This window comes from Saccopteryx leptura, chromosome 2, assembly GCF_036850995.1.
Source record: "Saccopteryx leptura isolate mSacLep1 chromosome 2, mSacLep1_pri_phased_curated, whole genome shotgun sequence".
NCBI lineage: Eukaryota > Metazoa > Chordata > Mammalia > Chiroptera > Emballonuridae > Saccopteryx > Saccopteryx leptura.
In genome coordinates this window covers 54,676,727-54,690,483 of record NC_089504.1, presented here as the reverse complement: position 1 = coordinate 54,690,483, position 13,757 = coordinate 54,676,727, and the positions used below count along the sequence as shown (strand labels likewise).

General features: G+C 36.3%; 1 protein-coding gene across 1 annotated transcript in view; it reads right to left on the bottom strand.

Annotated features, from left to right (window-relative positions):
- The window catches only part of ALDH1A1 (aldehyde dehydrogenase 1 family member A1), a 54,089-nt gene that overhangs the window by 21,920 nt on the left and 18,412 nt on the right, over window positions 1–13,757 (bottom strand). Inside the window, exons 3-7 of the mRNA XM_066367989.1 lie at window positions 8,454–8,594; window positions 6,448–6,577; window positions 3,946–4,007; window positions 2,402–2,530; window positions 838–951 (exon numbers count right to left, since the gene is read on the bottom strand). Of these exons, the coding sequence (XP_066224086.1) occupies window positions 838–951; window positions 2,402–2,530; window positions 3,946–4,007; window positions 6,448–6,577; window positions 8,454–8,594 (576 nt within the window). The remainder of the gene's footprint in view (window positions 1–837; window positions 952–2,401; window positions 2,531–3,945; window positions 4,008–6,447; window positions 6,578–8,453; window positions 8,595–13,757) is intronic.

Genomic DNA, 13,757 nt, shown 5'->3' with positions numbered 1-13,757 from the left:
CGCACAGCTCTGCATCTTATCACATCCTGCCTCATTTTTTATTTGTGTCAGCAGCTTTACAAGAAGTTATTCTCACTCTTCTTCCTCGGTACTATATACCTGTAAGAGGCATGCATTACATTTTGCATTAAAAATATAATAAAAATGACTTAAGAGATTTGATTTATTTTATTTTATTTTATTTTATTTTTTGCTTCATACAGTATGATTTCATCTCTTTATTTTGTCTGCAATAGATAATCATCTCAGTTAGGTGGGAATCCATTCTCTCAAACTCTCCTTCCAGGGGGATCTCCTTTTCTCTCCTCCTGCCTCTCCTTGTGGTGCCCATGGCTGGGGCCTTGTTCTTTAACCTTCTAGAATGCCCAGCTGGAGCCAGAAAAGCAGAAAAGTAAGGCTGGGCCAGCAGTAATATCTGGGCAAGCTGAGCTGCTGGCCTTTCAGGATGTTCGTAGATGAGAGGGCCCCAAATAAGGAGCTAGGAATGAGGCTCAGCTATTTAAGTTTTATTATCTATAGGATAAAATTACATTTATTCATACAAATCATTGTAGCCTAATTTCTATTTTCTATCGTAAACTGTACCTAATCACACAACAAGGTCTAATTGGTCATATTTCTCATCCAGTCCTTCTGAGCTGGTGAGAGATATTTTGTTTCATCTCAACTCCATCTGCTTATGTTCTATAAACATGGTTGAAAGTTAGAATGAGGAACAAATCATTAAAAAGAACTTTTGTTTTAAGGAAATGTCGGCTTAAAAACAGTTACATAGAACACACTTCTGACAGGGGGAGAGGCAGACATCTTCATTACCGGCTAAGTAAGCAATGTTACCTCTGTGGATCCGGTGAAGGCCACTTTGTCAACATCCATGTGAGAAGAAATGGCGGCCCCTGCAGTTGGACCATAACCAGGGACAATATTCACTACTCCAGGAGGAAACCCTGCCTAAAAGATACAAAGTAAAATAGTTTGACAGAAGTGAGAATTTAAATCCATGAAAAAAAAGAAAAAGAAAAAGAGGAGAACATGAAATCAAAGCTACTACTTTAGGTTAACCTTATGAGTTTCTAATCCAAAAAAAGACTCAATTAAATGGTTTTATTATTATTACTATTATTATTTCATTTGTTAGTCCACTGAAAATAGCCTCAAGGGCCTATTTCCCTATTGAGGGACCACTTTTTTTAGTCAGTCCATATATGACTTTTATAGACCACTGCTCCAGTGATGGTTATCTCAAACGGCATAATGATAGTACAAAAGGAGAGTATGTATAGAAGTGTTTTGTAAATTAATAAAATGGAGGGAAAACAAAAATAAGAAGCTAAAGGGATACCATACCATTTTAGTTTCTAGCTGTTGACTCTTCAGGGCATACTAACTGGGTAGTAAATTCCCATTGGCATTATTTAAACAGTTCCATGTTAGATGTTAGCTAACAACCATCATCCACTCATGATTAAGCTTCATAGATTGATTTTATTCCTAGTTCAAGAATTATCAGGTAGAAGACGGTGTAGCAAATAACATGGGCACATTAAAATTTCACCTTATTTGCATCAAAATGCCTCTTTTTTAAAAAAAATATTTTTAAATTACAGTTTACATTCACTATCATTTTATATTAGCTTTAGGTGTACAGTATAGTGGTTAGACAACCATGTGCCTTACAAACTGCTGATATTTTCAGGACCCAGGTGGCACCAGTACTGTTGACTATATTTTCTATGCTATACTTTACATGCCTATGATTATTTTATAACTACTAATCTGGACTTCTTAATCCCTTTACCTTTTTTACACTCAGTTCCCCAACCATCTGCTTTCTGGAAACCAATAGTCTGCCTTCTCTTTTGACTTCTTAAAATACTCTTAAAATACAGGTTCAGTATTCCTAAATTTATATTTCTTGTGACTAAGAAGGTACATTTAGAAGATACTACAACAGAAAAAGAGAGTATCAACATATCTGTTCATGAGTATATGAATTTAAATACAATGTGGCCCAATATTACAAGCAAGCTTTTGTCACAGGAGCCTCCAACCTTCAGATGGACTAGTTTAAACAAAGTTGCAGAAAATCCAGGCCATTTCAACATTTGAGAAAAATTATATCAATTTAACATGAATTCATGATAGTAGGGCTAAAGAAACAAAAATGTGATCATGAGGTGCCTGACATAACGCCTTTGAGTCTGGTTTCTTGGCTCCATTTAGTAGTTCTTTTGGGTTGACTGCCAGCAGAGATCCCAGCCGGTGGCCATGCTAAATGTGTCTGCACAACTGGACAGGAGCCATTGGCAGGTAATGTAGTTTACAGTAGAAGCAAATGAGGTCTTTCCATTGTAAAGTAGGACTCGTGAGGTTTGTGCATATTTTGGTTTAGGAAACTTACCTCTTTTATTAAAGATGCCACGTGAAGAGCAGTGAGAGGAGTTTGCTCAGCTGGTTTGACAACCACTGTGTTTCCACAGCTAAGGGCAGGCCCTATCTTCCAAATGAACATAACCAACGGGAAATTCCACTAGGAAGCAATGGGTAACAAGAGAGTCTTTGTATTGCTGTAAGTCACATTCACTCACCTAACTTCTACATGATACACTTCCTGTAGATGTTAAATAATAATTGCAGTATTTTGTTTAATCATCTGGAGTACTCTAATTAAATTCATTGCTAAAAGCAACTCATAAATGCTAAGAAGTTCCAAAGAAACTACACACAGAGGAGGAACAGGAGGGAGCCACGAGGTATTATTAACTGCTGTTCTACTGAGCTTTTCTAACTGGGGGAAAAAAATCACTGTGTGATTTGAAATTCAAGCGTTACTATTAAGCATAATATAAGTTATCTCTAAGTGTTTTAAAAATGTGATTATCCTCCTTCTCTAAATGTAGATCATCCATTGTGACTATTGACCCAATAATATTATTTAGTAGCATTTATTTGTAAGACAAATATTGTATTAAAGACAAAGAAGTCTAGGGTCTGAAGACTGAGAGCTTGGTTCAAATCTCAGATTAACCACCAAGAATCATGTAAATTCAGACAAGCTCCATGATCTTGCATGGGTTCATCATCTATACATGTTGATAAAAGTCTATTCTACCTCTGAAAGCTGTCCTGGGAATTCATGGAGAAAGTGGGCCAAGTATGATACTTAAGACAATGACTGACTGGTTCATCATAGGTAGGCAGTAAATATTAGCTAATATTTGTATTTGGGATTGTGTAATTTTTATGGATTTTATTGGAATTTTTTAACTAATAAGAAATTTCATTCAAAAAATATATGTAATCTATGTTATTAGAGCAGAAAATAACTCATTGCTACTTCCTCATCTAAGAACTTGAGAACACTTTACCATCTTTTTATTTGGCCTGGTTGAATTAAAAAGTATTGCAGTTAAACTGAAATTATTTAGATAGTTTCCTATTTGTTGAACTTAAAAGAAAATCTTTACCATTCTGCTTAAAAATACTATCTGCTCTATGAGAAATTTGAAGTGTCAAAGCCTCTCGTCTAAAGTAAGGATATTTTCTATACAGTGATCCAACAGTTTCATCCATTTCAATTTAAAACATACACTCAGGTTGTGAAAAGAGTGTGTAACACTGCTTTTTTAAAACAGAATTTCATAAAGAATATGTAATACAGCATTTAAAAACAAACCATAGAGTAAAAGGTCAAGATTTGTTGAAGCTGTAATACTGAAACACACTCAAGGGATATACAGGATGTAGATAAGTTTCTGTACTATCTAATTCATAGCCAAGGAGTTCAGTCTCAGGGAGACATAAATTCAACAGTTATTACATTTTTCCCACATACAGCAAATAGCTAAGCATCCATTTGTGCAGGGAGAGCCTCATTACCAAATGATATAGAATTAGAGCTCATTTTCTTTTTAAGATTGAAAATTATATAGAAGCTCAACTTACAGGAATGATTTGGCCACACACACCAATAGGCTCATGTCTTGTATAACTAAAAAAATCTCCATCTGGAAAATAAAACACATACTCATTTATAGACAAATGTGATTGACATTTATGAAATGGTAGCTTTGGGGTGATGTGGGAGGAAGTTATAGACAACATTAACAAAAAAGGAAGATATCTCCAACTATTTACAAAATAAAAATTTGAGCTCTTAAATAGTAATTCAGAATGAAAAGAATCATAAAACTGAATTAGGCCAAAGCCAAAATTCAAAATTTGGAAAGACCTGAAAAATATTTAATTTTTTCAATAAATAGGAGGGTTGTTTCCTAAATTACCTTTATTCTCAAAGTTCCCTTTCTTTCATGAGAAAGGAAGTAAAAGGTGTGTGACTAAGAAAACATTAAAAGTTCTGATCAGGAAGCTCTAAGTTCTATCAGTAATGATGGAAATTTGTTTGAGTAATATAATTTCAACAACAGTAAAATTGAAAAGTAGAAAAATTAAAAAAATACTTATCTTTTTATGAGTTATTGCTTTTCTACTGGCATATTGTAAAATGTCCTTTTATTTATTTATTTTCATTCATTCATTTATTTATTTACCTACTAAACAATAAAATCAAACTCTCTTAATCCATGAAAAAAGTGCCAGAAGTAATAGACATTTCTTTTCAATCTGTATTTGACTGATTTATATGCCTCAAAATTTGATGTCATTATCCTGAGGTTATACTGTACTCTGAATTCTTTCAAGACACATATGAGAAGCAATCAATAAACAACAAAACTGACAGAACTATGAGTTGATACTTCTCATCTCTTTCCCTTCCTGTCTCTCTCTCTCTTAAGAAAAATAAAAAAACCAACCAACCAACCAAACAAACAAAACAACAACAACAACAACAACAACAAAAACATAAGGAAAAGGAAAAAAAATCTATTGGTATTTTATTTTTTAATTTATTTTACAAGGACACAGAGAGAGGAATAGACAGACAGGAACAGAGAGAGATGAGAAGCATCAATCATTAGTTTTTCGTTGCAACACCTTAGTTGTTCATTGATTGCTTTCTCATATGTGCCTTGACCGCGGGCCTTCAGCAGGCCGAGTAACCCCTTGCTCAAGCCAGCGACCTTGGGTCCAAGCTGGTGAGCTTTTTGCTCAAGCCAGATGAGCCCACACTCAAGCTGGTGACCTCAGGGTCTCGAACCTGGGTCCTTCTGCATCCCAGTCTGACACTCTATCCACTGTGCCACCACCTGGTCAGGCTCTATTGGTATTTTAAATGGCTTCTCCCATTTTGTCAAAGGGTTAAGTAAAAGTTTCTAAAATAGCCACCTCTGTTAGTATTCTCACGGTCTCACTCTTTCCTTTTAGGTTCCTTGCCATCACTTCTAATCTTCTGGATGGTCTAATTATATTGGAAATGCCCACCAGGGCCATCTTGGAAGGTACAGTATTTCTACAGTAAGCAAGGTTATATGAATCAAATTCAACCAATAATGTTTTCCAAAATTATGCTTTGTATACTCTACTAAAATATTAAAACACAAACATAATCATTCACTCATATAAATTCTTAAATTGAGCTATAAACACAATCCCATTTTGCTTTGAAGAGACTTTAAAGTCACATTAATTTGTTTAATTAACCTGGTGTAACTATACTGAGTGAAACCAGGCACAGGTGACCATAACTGACTATTGGAACATGCAAAGTAGCTTAAATAATTACAATTTAGAAAGGATATAAATACTACTATTGGAATAAAACCCACATAACTAATTTCAGAGGTCAGCTTTGAAAAGTTTGGGCCCTTAGTGAGAAAATTGGTTTAAGACAGTAATTCAGGCATAAGAATTTACTCACTTTAATATATTCTAAAATAACTAGTGTTATCTGATGTATTATTATGTTGAAACAATTTTAAAAGCCAGTTGATGAAGGCCCTGGCCAGTTGGCTTAGTGGTAGAGCATTGGCCCGGCATGTGGATGTTCTGGGTTCAATTCCAGGCCAGGGCACACAGGAGAAGAACCCATCTGCTTTTCCACCCTTACCCCTCTTTTTTTCTCTCTATCTCTCTCTTCACCTCCTGCAGTCAAGGCTCCATCAGAGCAAAGTTGGTCCTAGCAACAGCTCCCTGGCCTCCACCTCAGCCACTAGAATGGCTTCATTTGCAATGGAGCAATGGCCCAGATGGGCAGAGCATCGCCCCCTAGTGGGCTTGCCAAGTGAATCCTGGTCGGGTGCATGAAGGAGTCTGTCTCTCTGCCTCTCTGCTTCTCAGTTCAGAAAAAAAAAAGAAAAGAAAAAAAAAGCCAGTTGATGAATCTTCGCCAAACTTCCAGATTTAGAACTGCATTGTCTCAAAGTCAAGAAGACAATAAATTTTCCTTATTTGGTTGACATCTTTAAAAGGGAGTGTTTGAAATTATTCAGTTCTACAGATGTCTTCTCACTGCTACCCCCACCCCAGCAGTTTCTCAAAGCTACTCACCAATAGGCATTGTACGGCCCTGGATCTTGTCAGCCCACCCTGCGCAGTAGCGTAATGTCTTTATGCAGCCTCCTAAGTCCATCAGATATGAATTGGAAAATAGTTTTCCACCATTCATTGATTCCATTGTCTGAAAAAGAGATCAAACTTAAATCTACACTTCTTTAATTTTTTAAATTAAAAATATATAGTTAAATTTTCTGAATAAAGATGTGCTAGAAAATTTTGGATATAGAAGTCATCTTGTCTAACCTCCTTTTCCTAAAAAGGAGACTGAAACAGGAGTTAAAATGACTTTCTTAGATTTGCTTAAGGTAACATAGCAAGATTGGGTTAGAAAAGTTAGTTAGATTCTGTTCTCTAAACCCAATGCTTCTTCTATTTCATTGTGAATGTCCTCCGACTCACCAACTCTCTAGTAAGTGGTCACAATTTGATATATGCACAGCTAATGAGAGGAGGACCTAGTCTCTTTAAGACAGTTCAGGGTTCCAACAAGATTTTACTTGTATAATACAAATGTGGGTGACAATTTAGTGTCAATGACTATCAATAGTTATTTTTAACTTTGCATTTCATCTAGATAGAAGCAATTAATTCACACAGAATTAAATGATTCCTGGGTCTTTCATCTATGAGTTTCTTCAGCAGAATATTTAACTATAAAACTCTCAGTTTTTCCACTATTATCATAATTATTGTTTGAATGATCAGGCAGTGAGGTTCAACATTATCTAGCCTAGTGCCCTAACAATTATAATATGACCTCTCTTTTCCTTCCTTTCTTAAGCAGAGCTTTAATGAGCTCTTCGGAACCTAGTGTTCTCTGGGGCAGGAATGTACAAGCCATAAACTATTAAAGCTATTCCTCCCTATTCGACAATCCTCTGTCTCTACCTTATACTACACGCAATCTCAAAACTTAATCAAATGTGATTTTTGTATGTCTGCTCTTTTTTTCCTCCTTAGGAGCTTATGCTGACGAAGGCAGTCAACACTCTGTAATCCACAGATCAGATAAATAAGAGAAGACAACTTTTGGCAAATTCTGCTTTCTTCCTACAGGACATTTTGGTTAATGTAGTTTCATCATATATAGCTTCTCATTTCATAGTCTACTTTGAATCTTTCAGTAATAAATGGTCTTTTGAGAAACATTAACTTCTAATGTTGATTTTTTTTTAACGTAGGCCTCTTTGTTACTGCCAATTTAGAATTCTAAAAGTAATAAAATTTTACTCTGCAACCTGATCTTGGTATTGGTTTGTGTTAAATTGACTTCACTGTAATACCAATTGAGAAGAAAGCAAGGAAATAATCTCCCTAGTCATTTTATATGCTGACTCATATAACTGCTAAGATTTTTTTTAAAAAGCAGTATACAGAAAAACATAATTTTTAAAAATATATGAATAATTTGACATTTTTATTCTTTACCTTTTCACCTGTTTAAAAAAAAAGTATAATTTAAACAAGACCATTGTAAACATATTCATTTTAGGAAGGGAAAACGTGGCCATTTGTTAAGTGTCTTAGAGGGCTAAATTAAGAAAAATTTAGGATTTATTTTAGAGAAATATTCTGCGCACCTTTAAAAAACAATATGAGATTTTCTACTCAAAGAGATCTGTGGTCAAGTAACTTAAGAGAAATTCAATATATTATTCTAGGATATTAACACAACCTGTTACCTTGTTAATCACTCTGAGAAATTCCAGAGTAAAGGAAAGAAATGTGTTTAACTTGGTTTAACTCAGGGTTTGCCAAAGTTTAGACTGTAGAGTCTATTCTGGGAGTAGAAGTTAACAATATCCAGAATCAGAGTGCCGATTATTATCTAAGAATAAACTCAATGGTAATGTTCCTATAAGAGATCTGATAAATGGAGTTTCTGGTTTCTTTGTAAAGAACAAGTAGTGATCCCTAAAATTAAAACAATGCAAAATCTGAACAATGAATGATTTCTAGAGATCTCACTACCTGCCCAGTATTTAGTTCATACTCACTGCCAGCAACAGACGATCCCGTTCAATTAAATCAGCCAACTTATATAGCAGCCGTCCCCTCTCTGAAGCATCCATTGTACGCCATGGAGAGCCAATCTGAAAAGCCTGTCGTGCGGCCTTCACTGCTTTGTTAACATCCTCCTGCAAGCCAAAAGCAATTCAAATCAGTAGGTTCAACATATTACCAAATCTAGTGGCAATAACCCTATAGAAGACGATAGTGTCTCCTATAAGCAGGCTCTGTCTTCTTAAGCCCAAAGTCTAGCACCTTGAATCAACTCAGGTACTGTACATTGAAATCGCACCTGTTGCCTAATCTTTAGAATGACAAGTCCCACACATAGTACATACTTGATTTCCTAGGATAAAAATATTATATTTTGATAATTGCTATTATCTGGGTACTTGCCATATGTCAAGTAAATTTCTAATTACTTCATACTTATTGACTCATTTCACGCTCAATAATTTTGAGACAAATATATTACCATTTTATTTTATTTATTATCATTTATATATATTTTTTATTTTTCCAAAGTGAGAAGTGGGTGGTGGGGTGGAAGAGGGGTGACAGACAGACTCCTGCATGCACCAGATTGGGATCCACCTGGCATGCCCACCAAAGGGTGATGCTCAGCCCCTCTGGGGCATTGCTCTGCCTGAGGTGGAGGCCATAGAGCCACCCTCAGTGCCTGGGCCAACTTTATTCCAATGGAGCCTTGGCTGTGGGAGGGGAAGAGAGAGATGGAGAGAAAGGAGAGGGGGAAGGGTAGAGAAGCAGATGGAAGCTTCTCCTGTGTGCCCTGGCCGGGAATCGAACCCAGGACTTCCAGAGGCTGGGCCAACGCTCTACCGCTGAACCAACTGGCCAGGGCCTATTCCCCATTTTACAGATGAAGAAAGTGAAGCAAATATAGGATATTTGCTCAAAATCAATACCTGAAAGTGGCCGAACTGAGTTTTAAATGGAGCCAGTCTGGCTGCAGAGCCTTTGCTCTTGGCCACAGCATTATAGTGCTTTGGTGACTCAGTTCCTAAGAACTGCGGGGAAAGCACAAGATCTAAAATAGTGACTATGGAGCCTGACCAGGTGGTGGCACAGTAGACAGAGCAGTCTGACTGGGATGCAGAGGACCCCGGTTCAAGACCCCGAGGTCGCCAGCTTCAGCGCAGGCTCATCTGTCTTGAGCAAAAAGCTCACCAGCTTGGACCCAAGGTCACTGGCTCAAGCAAGGAGTTACTCGGTCTGCTGAATGCCCATGGTCAAGGCACATATGAGAAAGCAATCAATGAACAACTAAGGTGTCGCAACGAAAAACTAATGATTGATGCTTTTCATCTCTCTCCGTTCTTGTCTGTCTGTCCCTATCTATCCCTCTCTCTGACTCTCTCTCTGTCTTCGTAAAAAATAAATAAATAAAATAATGACTATCTTTTTAAATCTCTGGTGGCCTATACCTTGTGCACTCTCTCATAAAGCACTTATTGAAGGGTGAATAAGAACTTGGTTTTGCCATTAAAGAGAAAACTTTATAAACACATTGCTCATTCCTCTGTGCAGTGGGAAAAAGGCATATAGAAATACAGGTAGTGAAACTGACATGGAGGAGGATTGGCATGTGACAACCTCTCATTTCCCAACTGGGTACAACATTATCCTTTTCAATCCCTAACTAGGTAAAAAAGTCATTTTTATTTTTAACAAGCTACTGCTTATAATTTTAAAATTGCATTACTAAATAATCAAGTAATGCTACACTCAGTCTAGCCTCCTTGCCTTCACTCCTGTTGCCTTGAAGTATGTTCTTTTTCCTATTCTTTTCTAGTCCACTTCAATTTACACTTTCCCTGGCCAGTCCATTCCCTAATGATTCTGGTTTAGACCTCTTCTGAGCTCCTACAGAATATACACACTACAAAAGTCACCACCTCTGCCATTACTACTTCATGTTCCCCCCTATCAAAATTAGTTGTAAGTACCTTAAAAACATAGATCATTGTGTGTGTGTGTGTGTGTGTGTGTGTGTGTGTGTAAGAAACAGAGAGAGGGACAGATAAGGACAGACCAGACCGGAAGGGAGAGAGGTGAGAAGCATCAATTCTTTGTTGCATCACCTTAGTTGTTCATTGACTGCTTTCTCATATGTGCCTTGACTGGGGGGCTACAGCAGTCGGAGGGACCCCTTGCTCAAGCCAGTGACCTTGGGCTCAAGCTGGTGAGCCCATGCTCAAGCTAGTGACCTCAGGGTCTCAAAACTGGGTCCTCTGCATTCCAGTCTGACACTCTATCCACTGCACCACTGCCTGGTCAGGCATAAATCTTTCTATTTAATGATGGGCCACTACATGGAGCTCCATAAGCTCCATAATCATGACTACATTTCAGGCCAGGTGGTTACAACTTTCTGAAGGAAACAATTTCCTTTGAGAATCTGAGGAGGAAAATTATTTTATATTTTTTAAGTTGTCCACAATGAAACTAAATCTCATTCAAGGATGGCATCAACCCTTTGAAAGGCATGAACTTCAAATTAATATCCACTGACTTAGGCTATATTCAATGAAGAAATCCTAAACTTACAAGTTTGCAAATTAAAATACAAACAAATAAACTATTTTTATGGTATTCATCACCACACTAAGTTGATCTGAGGTGAGAGAAAAATTTTAGAAATGTAACCTGGTCTGAATAAGTGATGATATTTACAGACTGCAAACAAACATTCTTTCACTATAATACATCATACAGTTGTATATGTCACTGTCTAACCTAAGATAATGATGAGCATATACAATAAAACATATGCATAACTACTTGCCTCTCCTGAGAAACATATACTGTCATATTTGGGGCATTCAGTTAATTACAATGATTGCTTATATTTAGACATTGTTTTATGCCATAGGTTCTGACCTCTTCCAAGTTGTATTTGGAGAACAGTGTTAGAAAAACTAAAAAAGCAAACCACAAGAATCTGAAATTGCCAGCATGATACATGGATACCACAGCTTATAAAATATATGCTGTGATGTGTTTAAACAGGTCTGTGTGACACAGTTTTCATTTGGATCCTTCTGCTCAGTGCTCTGCCATCAGACTTAGCCAAATATGGTTTATCATAGGCATTCTGGCCTCTCACAGGGTATGGAAAAACTAGTTTTAAGACAAGTAATTCTGCCATATGGAAAATACATCCCTGGAGAATGCTACTTTAAATAAAGATGTTATTTTGTCCATGTTTTTGAATCATGTTACTACTTTTCCTATATATTATATTTTATCTTGTAGGCACAGAAATAGAATAATGATAGTTACTATATAGCTTTGAAACAAAAAAACCCAGGTGTGAATTTTGTACATATTAGCTTTGTAAATTTTGAGTCATCTATCCATCCATCCATCCATACATACATACATCTAAAGATCTGCTAAATTATCCATCTGTACTATTCTTGTCATCAGACTGCTAAGAATAAAATACTGATGTAAAGATTACCCTTTTGAAAAATCCGATAGCTTGGGAGAAATATATAACAAAATAAGCATTCCAATATATTGCAAAATGTAAAAAATATTCGGAAATGAAATGTATTGTGATGTGATGTCTCTAAGCTTCAGTTTTTCTTGTCTTTGAAATAGGGATAAGTTACCTCACAGAGTTGTTTTGGTATTAAATAAGGTAACACTTGAAATGTATTTTCTGTATGACAGACATTATGGTAGGTGTTCATTAAATGGTAGCAATTGCTATTGTAGTTGTAGCAATCAAAACAACCTTAAAATAACTCTCAGCAGTTCTGGTATACTTTAATCCCTCCTTTCAGTTTTCACTACCTTGCATTATTGTGGACTGTGATTAGCTCATATTGTTGCCAGCCTCACCATGACCCTTCATTCTCTTCTCTTCCCAAATGGTCTTGCCTTTTGCAAATATTTTTATTTTTCCCTTTCACATAGTTGCAACTGCCCCTCTTGCCTACAATGGTAAGGCCATACTCCTCTTTCTGATGTTCAAGGCCCAACATTTTGAGCCCCATCTTATCTACTCAAACTTATGTTCACATTTTTCTACTCGATCTGGCCCACTCCTCGCCATTGCTTTTGTGACTTTCCCTGCCTAAAACATTTTACTAGCATACCCCTTTTACTTTCAAAGTCCTATATAGTCTTTAAGACTTCAGCTGAACAATCACAACCTACCTAAACCCTTGAGAGCTTCATAATAGCTACCAGTAAAGGGTCTACTGAGCTCCTGACACTAAGCTAAACTCTTTATAAGCTCACAATTACTACTATAGTTCAGCATCATGGACCTTGTTTTTCATAAGATGTGAAATACGGCGTGAAATCCATCAGCCAAAATTTTACCCCATCTCTGACTGCAAAATCCAATTTTATAGCTTTGTAAAACCATGCTGATAAAGATCTCTTTTTCAATGCCTATTTATTTCTATCTGTATTATAAGCTATATCATTTCTTACTGTTCTGTGCCAACAATTGGAAGTTAATAAATATTAAATAATTTTTTACTTATTTTATAAACTTTTCATGTTACATTGATTTTTTAAAATAAGGATGCTCCTTATATAAATAATTTGCTTATGTTGATATTTAAACAATAAATCATATTATAGTTGATTTAATTCTATAATAAAACTTTTATATTAATCAAAACTATTAGGGATAAGGGTGTTCTTTAATTCTAGGACTAATATTTCTTGGATTTTTATTCTAGAGCTAACATTTTCTAAGGTCATAATTTTTTAATTAACCAGAACACAGTTTAGTACATTGTCAGATATGTTACCATCAATAACACTTTTACTGCATAGAGTTTAAAATGTTGCTTTTTTTTTAAGTAAGGGACCAAAGCGGAATATATAAAGAGAACTCAAATGATGATGGACTATCCAATGACTTGTAAGCACAGACTAAGCTTTTCTGTCACTCTTGGGCTATGCATTTCCACATGAAATTCATTCACATTTGTAGAAAACAGTTATTAGATCAGTTTCACTTTTACACATGTCATAGGAACTTACTTTAATGGACATTTACTTTTATCCCCAGCAATTATTTGTTACTTGTCATGCTTCAGTAGTAAAAGCAGTTTTTGGCCCTGGCTAATGGGTCAGTGGATAGAGCAATGGCCCGGCATATGGATGTCCCAGGTTCGATTTCCACTCAGGCACACAGGAGAAGTGACCATCTGCTTCTCTTCCCTTCCCTCTCCCCCTTCTCTCTTTCTTTCCCTCCCACAGTCAGTGGCTTCATTAGTGCGAATGTCACCCAGGGCACTGAG